This window comes from Canis lupus, chromosome 5, assembly GCF_011100685.1.
Source record: "Canis lupus familiaris isolate Mischka breed German Shepherd chromosome 5, alternate assembly UU_Cfam_GSD_1.0, whole genome shotgun sequence".
Taxonomy (NCBI): Eukaryota; Metazoa; Chordata; class Mammalia; order Carnivora; family Canidae; genus Canis; species Canis lupus.
The window spans coordinates 71,630,996-71,645,063 of NC_049226.1; the positions used below are offsets into that span (position 1 = coordinate 71,630,996).

The 14,068-nt window shown below is 42.4% G+C and overlaps 1 protein-coding gene across 2 annotated transcripts in view; it reads left to right on the forward strand.

The window, feature by feature from the left end:
• Positions 1 to 14,068, forward strand: part of CDYL2 (chromodomain Y like 2) — a 195,068-nt gene that overhangs the window by 131,452 nt on the left and 49,548 nt on the right. For both annotated transcript variants that reach the window (XM_038538228.1, XM_038538227.1), the window contains exon 2: positions 10,780 to 11,368. In XM_038538228.1, the coding sequence (XP_038394156.1) occupies positions 10,780 to 11,368 (589 nt within the window). The remainder of the gene's footprint in view (positions 1 to 10,779; positions 11,369 to 14,068) is intronic.

A 14,068-nucleotide genomic window follows, 5' to 3' on the forward strand; every position in this document is an offset into this window, starting at 1 on the left:
TAGCTTTTTTGTTGAAAACTGAGCAGTTAGAATGTCTGTGGTAACTTTGGAAATCAGACTCCTACCCCTTCTCAGGGTTTGTTTTTGTTTCTTGTTTTGGGTCTTGCTGTTTGTTTAGAGACTTCTCTGAGCTCTTTTTGTAAAGTCTGTATTCTTTGTCATGTGTGGTTGCTGAAGTCTCTGTTCCTTTAGCTTGTGTTAAGCTAGTTGTGACAGATTTCCTTGTATTCCAGGAGAAATAAATATAGAAATAAAGAACAGAAAGAGAGAAAGAGAAAGAAAGACTGAAGGAGAGAAAGACTGATTCTCCTACATTAATTCTATTGGGACATTCCTTCAGTGCTTAGCCAGGCCATTTACAACTGCCTTAGTTGTCACTTGTCCTTGATCTAAGCTTAGAGATCCGTCAGAAGTGGAAAGTGTAGGGCTGTCTCAGGTCTTTTCCAAACATGCATTCTGCCCAGGGCAAGTGCTTAGCTTTCTAAATTTCCAGTATACATGGGCATTTTTTTAATGCTTTAATTTTCTGAAGAAACTCTCTAGCTTTTCCTCCCAGGCTTTCTATGCATCTATTGTTTTTCTCAACAGCACTCTTTTGCCCTACTTGGCAGCAGATTGTTCATTTGCCTCACATTGTTTTGAAAGAATGACTCTCCATAGCCATTTTTTCCAACCTGAGTAAGTTTCAGGAATAGCAAAACAAAAGGAAATGCTTGCGCCCATCTTTCAGGTAGCCCACAGACCAGTTAGAACAAACACAGTTCTTTGAGGATAAGGTCTTCTCTGCTTTCTCCAGAATCAAGGACCATGGTCCTACACTGGGAATGTGGGGTTGCCTTATTCAAGGCTACTGATGAGCTAGGGAGTGGGAGGGTCAAGGGCAAGCAAAAGTAATGCAAAACTTTCCTACTATGTTTGTGTTTTTTCTTGATTTAGTGTTTGTATGGTTGCTATAAACTTTATTTTCCAGAAGACTAAAAGAGTTGGTTCTGAATAAAAAAAAATTTTTTTTTCAATGTTTCTGTTAGGGGCGGGGGACAGGCTTTTGGAACTGCCTACTCTGCCATTTTGCTTTCTATTTAGTTTTTGAATGTCAGTAGGTTCAGCTTTTGTATGTTTTCTAGTTTATTAATTTCTACTTTGATGTTTATTCATTCATCTTACTTCCCAAGGGTGATTTTTCTTTTACTGATTAGTCAGGGTCGATTTAGAACTCTTTCCTCCCAACCTCCCTTCTTCTCTCCCTCTCTTCCTCTCTCCCTCTCTCCTTCTCTCCTACCCTTCCTCTCTCCCTCTCTCCATCTCTCCCTTCTTCCTTTCCTCCCTTCCTTCTGCATCCTACTACTTTGATAATATGTGTGTACTTAGTTTTTACTTTTCAAAAAATCATTATTATAAATTTCCTTAGCTCTTTATCTGATTGTCCTGAGGATTTTCATTTGTAATAGTGGTTGAGATTTATTTTTAAATTGTTCTTTCATCTAGTATTATAGCATTGCATTTAGAGAACGCAGTCCATACAGTATTTTCTTTTTAGCATTTATTAGTTTTTCTCTGATATTTTAGTAATTTTTATAAGTGTACCAAAAGTAGCTTTCTTTAAATTTTGTAGATTTTTTCTTTACAAATTATGAAATTGAAAGTTTCTGTTTATACAAATACCTGTGATATTTACTAGAATGACCATCATTTTTATATTGTTCATATATCTTACATGTCTGTTTTCCATTTGCTTGATCTCTCCATATCTGAAAGTATTGAGTTTAAATCTTCAGCCCAAATTGCTTCTATAATTTTCTGTTGAATATTTTAGTAATTTTGATCTATTATTTGCTGCAGAAAACTTCATGCCTATTATATATTAGTGACTATTTTTAATGAAGAAAATCATCCTTTTCTATTTAATGCAATTTGCTCCTCAATTTTATTTTGATACTCTTACAAAATGTGGTACTGCCTGATACATCTTTGCTTATTCTTTTTTTTTTCATCTATTCTTTTTAGAAGAGAGAGCATGCATGCATGGGGGGGCGGGGCAGTGAGAGAGGAAGAGAGAGAAGCCCAAGCTGACCTCTAGCTTCACAGAGCCTTTTGTAGGGCTCAATCCCATGAACCCAATATCATGAGCTGAGCTTAAATCAAGAGTTCGTTGCCCACCTGACTGAGTCACCCAGGTGGCCCTGTCTTTGCTTAGTCTTTTAATTTCTGTCACTAAGCAAATAAATATATGAGTACTTAAAATTGTTAGGTTTTATAATTGTTGTTAATATTCAGATACTTTATTTTTTTAGTATACAATTGTATGTACTAAACGTTACACTTATACTTAAAAAAAAAATTTGGAGGGATGCCTGGGTGGCTCAGTTGATTAATCATCTGCTTTTGGCTCAGGTTGTGATCTCAGGGTCCTGGGGTTAAGCTCCGTGGCAGGGAGTCTGCTTCTCCCTCTCCTTCTGCCACTCTCCCAGGCTTGTGGGTGCTCTCTCTCTCTTTAAAATAAATAAAATCTAAAAGAGACCATTTGGAATAATTACAGATTTTTAGAAGAATTATAAAGATTGTTTAGAAGAATTATGAAGAGTTCCTATATACCTCTTAACCAGTTTTCACAGTTATTTACATTTTACAACATGATTATTTATCAAAACTAAGAAATTAACATTGGTGCTACATTATGAACTAAACTGTGGACTTCATCAGGGTTTCACCAGTATTTCAGGAATATCCTTTCCAGGATCGATACCACATTGCATCTGGTCATTACTTTCTCAATACCCCTTTAATCCCAGACAGTATCTCCATATTTTCTTTGCATTACATGACCTTGACACTTTCCAAAAATACCGGTCAGGAGTTCTGTAGATTGTTTCTCAGTCTGAATTTGTCTGATGTTTTCTCAAGAAGTATTGGGTTTGAGGAGTTACACCACAGAGGGAAGTGCCCTTTTAAATGAATTATGTCAGAATATATGTGGCATCGACATGATATCATGGGTGATATAGCCTTGATCACTGGTGTTTGCCAGGGCTCTCCATTGTGTAGTTACTGTCTCCCTGCACATACTCTATTCATTAGAAAGAAGTTATTGAGTCCGGTCACTCAAGAGGAGAGGAACTAAACTAAGTTCCACCCACTAAAGGAGGGGTATCAATTGATGGGCATCTGTTAAAACTACCATGATAGTTGATATGTTTGTTGGTGGGATACTTTGGTGCTATACAAATATCTGATTAATCTTTAAAATTTTGCCCACTAATTTTAGCATTTATCTCTGGATGTTGACTATAGCAATTATTTCTGTGGCATTCCAGTAGTGAGTTTTCTGTTTCCCTTAATCTTTTGCATTTATTATTTGGAATTCTTCTGTAGGGAATATTGGTCTTTTCTCCACCATTTGTTTATTTATTCCAGAGTCAGCAAACTTTTTCTGTAATAAGCCAGATAGCAAACATTTTAGACTTTATGGGCCATGCAGTCTCTGTTACACAGTTCCCCCTACTTTTGTGGTTTGGAACACCCATAGATAATACATAAATGAATGGGCATGAGTATGTTTTGATAAATCTTTCTTTTTAAAACAGGCATTGGGCCAGATTTGGCCTGCAAACAACTTATGATAAGTAATTCATTTATTTATATCAGATGAACTCATGGATATTTATTTTACTTTTTGGGTTATAAATGTGGTACTATCATTATTTATTTTCTTATTCAAATTATTCTAGTTTTGGCGACTGGGAGCTCTTTCAGTTGGTTCCTTTTGGCATTCTCCCACCATTTGGGGCTTATGTATTTAATTTTTAAATACTTTCTTATTTTCTGGCTCTGCAGTATCCTCAGGGTCATTTTTTTAAATGGATAGTTATATATATTTTGTTCTTTAACACATGAGATGCCTTCCACCTTCCTTTTCATCTGAAGGCCCACTTCATTGGTTTTGGAATTCTTAAGTTTACAATAATTATTTTTTTTCAATTTTTTATTTTGGTATTTTATTTTTTATATTTTTAAAGATTTATTTATTTATTCATGAGAGACAGAGAGAGAGAGAGAGAGGGAGGGAGGGAGAGGGAGAGAGAGAGAGAGGGAGAGAGAGAGAGAGGCAGAGACACAGGCAGAGGGAGAAGCAGGCTCCATGCAGGGAGCCCAACGCAGAACTCGATCCCGGGTCTCCAGGATCAGGCCCTGGGCTGAAGGTGGCGCTAAACCGCTGAGCCACCCGGGCTGCCCGTATTCTGGTATTTTAATGTTCTCTGAAGTCTGCCTTATTTTTTTCCTACCATTATGGATAGAGGAGTGTTGGGGTGTGAAAGTGGAAAGTTTAATTTTTTGAAATTAGTGAGTTTTGTGGGGTCCCTGGGTGGTTCGTTTGGTTAACCATCTGACTTCTGCTCCAGGCATTATTCCAGGGTTCTGGGATAAAGCTCCACATTGGGCTCCTTGCTCAGCGGAGAGTCTGCTTCTCCTTCTGCCCCTCCTTTCTATTTGTGCTCCCCCCCCTCACAAATAAATAAATAAAAATCTTTTTTTTTTAAAGAAATTTTGTAAGAAGATAAATAAAGTTAATTTATTTTCAACCTCTGCCTCCTCTATCACTGAGATCTTTATTTGACCCACAGACTCAAGATACAGAGATTTCTTCTGGTACACCTTGTTTGTGTTCTTGTCCCATTTTGTTTTTTTCTCCCTATCAGACTTACCTTGGTTGGATCTCTGTTGACCCTTCTGGAGGTCTGTTTCTCATGTTCCTTAAGGTTTTCTTTAAAAACTCCTGTGTCCTTGGGAAGCTTTTCAAGTATGTTTTCTCCCTCACAGATTTGATTTTCTGTGTGTTGATTTTGTCCTGTCTTGGTTCCAGTGGGAATTTTATTTCTTTGCTTGTGTTTTTCCTTTGGTTTCCTTACATCCTTTCTTATGTAAATGAGTCTTTCAGTTCAGTCTCCTGCTCAACCTATTGGTTTCGTTTCATCATTTACATTTCCTTCTATCTCTTCTAAAAACAGAGGTTGTATTTTCTGTCATCTTTGAAAACAAGACACAAATACTATGTAAAAACGTGTAGTAGTGCTTTTCTTAGTTATGATTTTACAGAGAACTTTTAGGGATAATCATATTCTGAATCGTTAGAAGTTTTTATGAATGTGTCTGCAATGATGTTATTGTTGCCAGGTTTTGTCCAGGTGTTCTTCATCAAAGAGATCATGTACTGTGGTTCAGTGTTTTCCAGGAGAGTGGTGTAGGAATTACTCTTGGTCCCTCATCACTTGGATGCTACTGAGTTCCCCAGTCAGACTTTCACCTGGAGGATGGCTTAAATTACATGGCTCTGAGCCAAATTTCTTGGTCCAGCAGCTATTTCTCTAGTGTAGTTTTGCTGGACTTAGTGGGAGATATTGCCTTCTCTGAGTAAATTATCTCAAATGATCAGTCTTCCCAACCTGAAACAGACCTATCTGGTTGCTTCCAGGACTTGTCCTATCTTTATTCTTGCTGAGGTCCTCATACCCCAAGTTGTAATGATGGGATTCCCTGTGCCTTTCTACTCCCAAGGAAGTTGTCCCAGGATGTGGAAAGGATGCAGAGAGAGAGGTCCTTGCAGGTGTGGGACTTGAGGTCCAGAATCTGGAGATGTCTAGGGATGGCTGGTCTGGTGTGTATATAGCCACACAGCAGGCATGGACCTCTTCCTTTATTCTTTCTTGCTCTTGCTCTTGGCATTCAGAGGGCAATCATGTTTTATAACACAAAGTTCGTCAATTCAGTCCCATCTGGTGTGGGAGGCATTCCTTTAAGAGTCTGGAAAACCTTTGGTAACCCTGGGTTTCTGAGCTACTGTAATTTCATGTACTGTTTTTGTTTGGTGGAAAGCTGAGATAGAAATATGAGTGATGATTAGTCTGTTTCCATTTGAACCAATGGAGAATTGGAGCAGAAGGGGAGGGAGGCCCCCATGGCTACTTAGGAGAGTCCAGCCCAGAAGGCTACTCCTAAGCCACGTAAAGGTGCTTTAGGTCTTCTGTGACCTTGACAGAGCTGAGGGCAAGTGCCTGAAGCTGTGGATACGCTGTCAGCCTCAACCAGGTTGGGCTCACTTGACAAGAGTGCATGGTATGGGGTCTGGAGTCAAGATGCTTTGGGCCAAGTCTTAGCTCTCCACTGATTGTTGGAGGAGGGGCCTTGGCCAAGGGCTTTAACCTCTGGTGCCTCAGCTTTATCCTCTGTTTAAAAAAGAATAAAATGACCTGCCTTGCTGGGTTATTTTGAAGATTAAATGAGTTCGTATATATACTATATAGTTCATCTGTAGGGATCACATACAGCAGTGGCTGGCACTTCGTCAATGCTGGATGCGTGTGAGTTGGTAGTGATGTTATTTGACTGGCTTGGTAGTGGAAGGCTGAAGAGGATAGTGGGGAGTGATCTCTCTCCCCCATTTGGTGCTAGCTTAACTTGACCTTTCTCAGAGGAGGCTTTCCCACCTTCGGATCTGGAGTGGCCCTGTTCCCTCTGTCACCATTTCCTGCCTTACATCCTCTTCACTATCATTTATCACCACATGCTACTTCATGCTGGCTCATTTAAGGGCTGTGTCCCCCACCAGCCTTATGGCTTCTCACTGGTGAGGTGTGGCTGGGAAGCTGAGGACTCTTGCTGAGAAGTCTGATGAGCCAGGCATCCAATCTTGGCTAGCCATCTACTGACTCTGTGATCCAGAGAATGTTACCTACCTTCTCTGAGCCTCAGCTTTCTCACCTGTTCAATGGTGAGAGTCATGCCCCCCGCCAGCTTGGGTATGAAGGTGAAGTCTAAAACCTCCTGAGTGCTCAGCACAGTTCCTGGAACAGCATGTACCAATAAGGGTGATTATCATCATTACTATTCCTAATGAGGCAGCCGTCCGCTTGTCATCGTGGCAGTGGTAATAATTGCACTGGAAGCTCCTTGCCCTTGCCTGCAGTAGAAGAGTGTCTCATACTGACTGGGATCACAGGGAGTAAATGTTAATGATTTGGTTGAACTCTGAGAAACAGTTCAAGGTCTCAGATTGCTTATCTTTAAAGAAAGGAGCTGGTGGGTGGGTATGAGCACATGAGTTTTTAATATTGAATGATTGTGTTTGTCAGTAATTACAAGGGGAGAGAATCGAGGACTGTCTCCATTGGAGGGACTGAACTTTGACAGTGCAGGAGGTCTTGTGCAGGCAAGGTGGGAGTGGTGCACAGGAGTGGTGCTGCCGGAACCTGGAGGCCCAGGTCTGTGTTTTCAGCAGGTGTGGAGTGTTAGGGCATGGCAGACTAAATAATGTAGGGCTTTTATCATCACCAGCACAAATTAGAATTCTGATTCTGTTTAGAGTCTCCTGAGGAGGAAAAGTGGGATGTAAAACCTATAAGGGATGTAAAGAAGAAAATTAGGTCCTAGGAGATTGCAGATTCCAAGTATGATGGGGAATTCTGAGCCAGGTGTCCTCTGAGCTCCTTGTGAGCATTTTGGTCTTTCAGAAAACGCAGTTCATTTTGTGAACCTGAAAGAAATAGGCTTTGTGAACACATTTTACAGATGGGGAGACTGAGGCCCAGAGAAATTGGGCAGCTTGCTCAAGGTTATGTGAATAGAAACTGGCAGAGCCAACAATTTCCCCCACACACATCAGGCTATTAGGGATGATCCTGTTAATACCATTTGTTGTTGGGAGCACCTGGGTAGCTCAGTTGGTTTGGCATCTAACACTTGGTTTCAGCTCAGGTCATGATCTCAGGGTGGTGAGATCCAGCCCTGAGTTGGGCTCTGTGCTCAGTGTGGAGTCTGCTTGAGAGTCTTTCTCTCCTTCTCCCTCTGCCTCTCCCCCCATTCATGCTTTTGCCCTCTAAATAAATAAATAAAATAATTTTAAAAATATTATTTGTTGTTGGTATTGGGTTAATTTAAGTAGACATGGCTGTCAAGCCACCCGGTGGCTTTGTGGATGGGACCAGAGATGGTGGCAGTAGCCTTTCTGTTTCCACTTGTGATTCTGACTCAATCCTCCAGTAAGTAGAAGACACCAAACCCCCCACCCATATGTGGCTCTCAGTAGCTGTGTAGATGTTGCACCCTTGCTGACTCTCCAGGCTTCTTGAGTAAGGCTGTCTCCCATACTTGGAAGGACTTATGTAAGTAGGTTGACCCTCCCTTCTTCCCAGGGAGGAGTTGATTATCCTTAGGGTGTTATATTCTTCAGGGTGGAGAAACATTCTGTCTTTAGTTCCTACCAAGGTTTGTATTCACAGGAGGATATGCAAGTGACCTTTACTATGGAATGCAAAACTACTTATTTGTATATTCTACACAACTACCCTGTGAGGTAGGTGCTGTTCGTTCCCCCATGGTTGATGAGTCATATGAGGCCCACAGAGATTAAACTTGCTCAAGAACACACAATAAAAGGCTTACCAGGAGATATAAACAAGATAGTCTTTTTCCATAGACTTATACTAAGTTCATTTTGTTGGTGAGTGAGTGCCATTCATTCATCCATCCATCCATCTACCTATCCATTTCTGAACTTACCTCTTTACCCTCCCTTTCACCTATGAATCCAATCATCTGTCCATTTATCCATCCTTCCATTCACCCACCTATCCCAGTCTCCACCCATGTGTCTCTCCATCATTAACCATCCATTTCTCCATCCATCCATCCATCCATCCATCCATCCCCAAATGCAGCCATTTATTCATCCACCTGTTCACTTATTCATTGTGTTGGCTGTTTGTCTAACATGGTTTTCTGTTTCATCCTGGGGAAGAAGTTTCTCCTGGGGAAAAAGTTTCTCCATATGCTTTCTGAAGCTGGAGACCTCCATGCCAACACAAATCCCTTAGCTCCTAAAATATATCAGGGCTTCCTCCTGATACTCCTAGGTTGGTGTTCTTGAGAATGCTATCTCAGGCAGTGCCAGGGTGCTTGTTCACTTTCCTTCCTCTGTAAACCTGCAGAGGGTTTTCCCCTTCAAAGATCTCCAAATGTGCAAAGTTGCAGGCTCTTCCAGAAACACTCTTCACTTTCTGAAGCATTATCACAAATGAATACTCAACTAGCCCCATTCCTTGATCCAAAGATTGGGAAGTTGGATTAGTTTGGCATGGTTTTACTTTTTAAAACTGTTATAGAGTTTGTGTGATACATTTAAAAATTATGTAATAAATCTAAAACAGATGTTCAGAGAGCATTTTGTAAGGAAAGAAATTTTAATAGAAATAGGCCAATTTAATTGTAGATAAATCAATTAAGGAAACCATTTAAATTGTCTCTGAAGAAGCAGTATGGCCTAGACATTTGCATATTTATTAAGTGCAAAGCAGTGAAAATCATTTAATTACTTTGCATAGCTTCTGTTATACATCAACCATTGGGACACAATCTCACTTTTCAACTTTTTTTTTTTTTTTTTTTTTACTTGTGGAAAATTTTGAACATAAAAATTCAAACATGTAAACATAAACAGTCATATAACAGGCTCCCATTCACTTGCTACCCATCTTGAAAAATGATCAGCTATACCTGTATTCACTACTCCCTTCTTACCTTGTTTTTCTCTTTGTGAATTTCAAGGGCATATTCCTCACTCATTAATTTCATTGGGTCAGAATTCCATTATGTTGACATTGAAATGTAATGAACTTTTGAATGAGATTGTTTTACTTTTCCGTTGACATTTAGCTTTTTTAGGGGGTAAAGCATTGCGAGTTTTTTTAATTTAAAGAATTTCACACCTAGGGCAAAGTTGAAAAGATAATAAATGAACCCTCACATATTCTTTCTTTTGATTGACCAGTTATTAGCATCAGGACTGGCTTTTTTTCTAACTGCATTCTTCCATGAGAATACTTGCAGACAGAAGAGATTTTCATACCTTTGAAGGCACATAGATAGTAGCACATGGCTTTAGAACCAGACAGAGAGAGGTTCAGGTCTCACCTATTAGCTCTGCATTGTAGACTGGGGGAGCTTACTGTGGGTGGGGGCAGGGAAGGGCTTTGTCTATTCTAGTCATTTTGGTCAGTATGGAAGATTTTTGTAATTGAGAGAGTTGTCTGGCCTAGTGATTAAGAAAGCGAGTTTGGGATAGAAGTGTTCAAATCCCAGCCCTGCCCTTACCAGCGTGGAACTTGGTTGAGTGACCTAATCTCCCGGAAGCCTCATTTCCTCAGTGTAGACTGGGGATAGAAAGAATACTTACTGCACTGGGTTGTCGTCATATGGGGAAAATGAAATGGGACCATCCATGCCAGGCATTTAGTACCTGACCAATAAGTTTGACTAAGCATTTGTATTATTATAAATAAGGATACATTAGCCTAGTGCCTACCATGTAAATGCTCAGTATATGTTATTTGGCATAAGTAAGGGTGAAAAAGCCATACCAAATTGGTCTTTAAATATCTGATTTTTCTTGGGTGCAGTGGAAAGAATAAAGATCTTTAGCAAAAGCTTGTATTGTGATTCCAAGCAAAAGTAAGCCTTGGATGGACAGGCAGATGCCACCAGCCAGGCATGGCATCACAGTTGTCAAGGGAAACAGCCGAGTGCCTTTGGTTCCATTCAATGGTGTCCTAAAATAAACCAGGCTTCTTGAACACTCCTGGAAGTGTCAGCTTCCCCTGTTGAATGGCTCACCCCATGGCCTGGTGTGTGCTTCTATCCTGAGGGCTTTGTGCTGTTGTTGCCTGGGACTGATTCCTTTCCTCTCTCCCTTTTTTCCCCCCTCTTTTCTGACTCTCTCATCTTGTGTCCCAGGTCGAAAGGATTGTAGACAAGAGGAAGAACAAGAAAGGGAAATGGGAGTATCTTATCCGATGGAAAGGCTACGGAAGCACGGAGGACACGTGGGAGCCAGAACACCATCTGTTGCACTGTGAAGAGTTTATTGACGAATTCAACGGGTTGCACGTGTCCAAGGACAAAAGAATCAAGTCAGGGAAGCAGACCAGCGCCTCCAAGCTCCTACGTGACGGCCGAGGCCCATCAGTTGAGAAACTCTCTCACAGACCTTCAGAGTCTGGAAAGAGCAAAGGGACTTCCCATAAACGGAAGCGAATCAACCCTTCCCTGTCCAAGCCAAAAAAAGGATATTCAGGCAAGCCCCCTGCAGGAGGTGACAGGGCCACCAAGACGGTGTCTTACAGGACTACCCCCAGTGGTTTGCAGATCATGCCGCTGAAAAAGGCTCAGAATGGTATGGAGAATGGGGACGCCGGCTCTGAGAAGGATGAGAGGCACTTTGGAAACGGGTCCCACCAGCCTGGCTTGGATTTGAATGATGTAGGAGAGCAAGACCTGACCGAATGTGGTGTTAACCATGGAGCACTGGCAGAGAACGGGCTCGGTATGTGGCTTGTCTTTCTCCTCTGTGTCTGTTTCTTGCCATGGTGGCTGGGAGCTCTTCCTGAAGCCTAGGGAACTACATATGACATTCCCCCCACCCTTTACCCAACAACCCTGACTCCTAGCTAGGGTAATCATTCTCCTTCCACCTCTCTCACCTAGGGCCATGTGGCCTTAGTCATAGGCCCACACTGGGTACAGACACTTATGCATGTGGGGAGGCCAAACCACTGATGTTCCAGCCAAGACCTGTGATGGGCTGAATATTCCTGACTACTTGAACACACCCGTGGCCATGATTACCACTCTTGAGCCTTGGTTCTGAGGGCCAATCAAGGTCCTCACCCACCAGGACCCGAGATTCATGTCCCCTGAGGGCCAGTGCCTCTCTAGGGTACCATGCACTTCTCAGAGAAGAACATGCTTTTCATCTCATTGAGCCCCTCATGGTGTAGTCCAGAAAAGTGGGATCTGCCCCTCTTCTCAGACCCAGTTTGGACATGAAATTCTCTAAACCCAATCTTAGCTGGAGCCTCTTGAGGCTCATCTGTTGCTGGCCTGGATGACCTGGCTTCATGTCTGTAGAGGTCCTGAATGCTGCCCTGACCACATCTTATGGTAATTCTCCCGGTTTGCACTAATTGTTCCATCCTGGAAGTAACACAGTAAAGGTTATAGAATTCCTCCCCTTTACCAAGACCCCATAGGCAAAGTTAAGGAAAGAGGAGGCAATGACCCAAGTAATTAAAGCTCCCAAACCTGACATTTCCTTAATAGTGAAATTACTCCTTGACAAAGGCTTTGTGGCCCAGATCTTCCAGGTTAGCCATCTGTACCCATTTTGTGCATACGGGTACATTTACCTGTGTGTCTCGGTGGTGGCATTTTTCCCTTTAGCTGCCAGAACCCTAAGCTTTGGGATGAGCGTGGACAGCTCATGCTCAGCTGCGAAGGGACATCTGATGCCCTGGTTGGAAGCACAGTGTGTGTGGGAGTAGGGGTGTGGGACGCAGGTGGGACAGACAGCTCCCAGGACGGGGGTGACCGAGGCAAATGCACAGGAGAACGTAGCTGATTTCAGAGTGCACAGTGCTCAGGGCATGCCCTGCTGCAGAGAATGGGGGTGTCTGGGGAATCTTGCCGGGGAATCTAAGCGATCTGCTTTGAGGTTCCTCTTTCTCCAGAGAGAGGAATTTCACCCAAACAGGATTTATTTAGCAGTGTCTGCCCCAGATTGACTCACGTTTCCGTCTGGGGATCCCTGATGCTGACATGACTCTGCCTGCTAACATATGTAAAAGCTGTTTGTTTTAAAAATTCATCTCTCGTGGAGGAGTGGGCTTGTGTAAATGAGGCCTGGCATAAACATCCATGGTTGACGTTCCTGTGACAGCTGCCCGCGGGAGAGGGATTCCCTGTCTTGGGGAGGATGGCTGGTGAGGGGAACTTCTTAGGCTCTTTGGGTGTGTATGCTAGGAACCTGGGTGTGATTTCCTGCACCCTGGCTGGTAGCAGTTGTCTGCCCTGCTCAAAATGTGGCTGCCCAAGGGCAGGAGGAGCAGCATGAGGGGGGACGGTTTGCTGACTTCAGCCACCAGCCTGTAGGGTGAAGCAAAGAAGCCAGACTTTCCAAAGTGGGGCAGAGCTCCTAGCCATTGCTCTCCATCTTTGGGCCTTGTTGATGCTCCCTGGTCCATGACCTGCCCATGGGGCATAGTACCTCGTGACCAGCAGGGAAAGGTGAGGATGAACCTGCTGGGATCAGAAGTTAACTCCTAGGCTTAACTGCAGAATATGCTTCTCTGGACCTTTCTTGTCTCTGGTCTCTTCTTGGCCTCATTTTTTTCCAATGTTGAATGTTCTCTACTTGGGCACATACCTAGATAGATAGGAGGGAGCTATCTGCCTCTACTTTGTTCTGTTTTGGGCCTTCTTAAAGGATTCTTCTGCTTAATGACATTCCAAAGTGCTGGTGTCTTTGAGATTCCCCTGTAGGGCGCAAGCTGCCCCTCTCAAACTTTATGTGTCTTATGTCTTTATGTGTCTTACCTGGCACCTTGTTAAAAATGACAGTCCCATAGAGTCTGACTTACTAAGTCTGGGGTGGAGCCCAGAAGATGAGTTTTTAACAAGCACCCCAGGTGACTCTAATGCATTTTGAAGCTCTGTGCTGTGTGGCAAAATGGGGGTGGCAATTAAGGCTCACATCAGATGTCAATTTAAGTCAAATCAATGCCTTTTTTCTTTTCTTTTTTTTTTTCTTTTTTTTTTTTTAAGTACTGCCTAAGGTTAGTCACCATGCTAGATGCTTGGAGCAATAAAAAGATAGGTAAGGATTCTCCCTCTGAAACTTATAATCTACACTCCAGTAAAGTGAGAATGGATGTCTCCAGGTCAGTATTGAGAGGTTCCTGAGGCCAGCTCATTGGAAGAGGTAACATGTATGTTAAATATATGGTAAAGCTTTGCCACGCCCACTTTTACATCCTCTGTGGTCACTGGGCTGATAAATTGTCCAAACGCTGTCAGCCTTTAACCTTCTAGAATTATTATTATTTTTAAAGATTTTATTTATTTATTCATTCATGAGAGACACAGAGAGATAGAGAGAGAGAGGGGCAGAGACACAGGCAGAGGGAGAAGCAGGCTCCATGCAGGGAGCCCGACGTGGGACTCGATCCTGGGTCTCCAGGATCAGGCC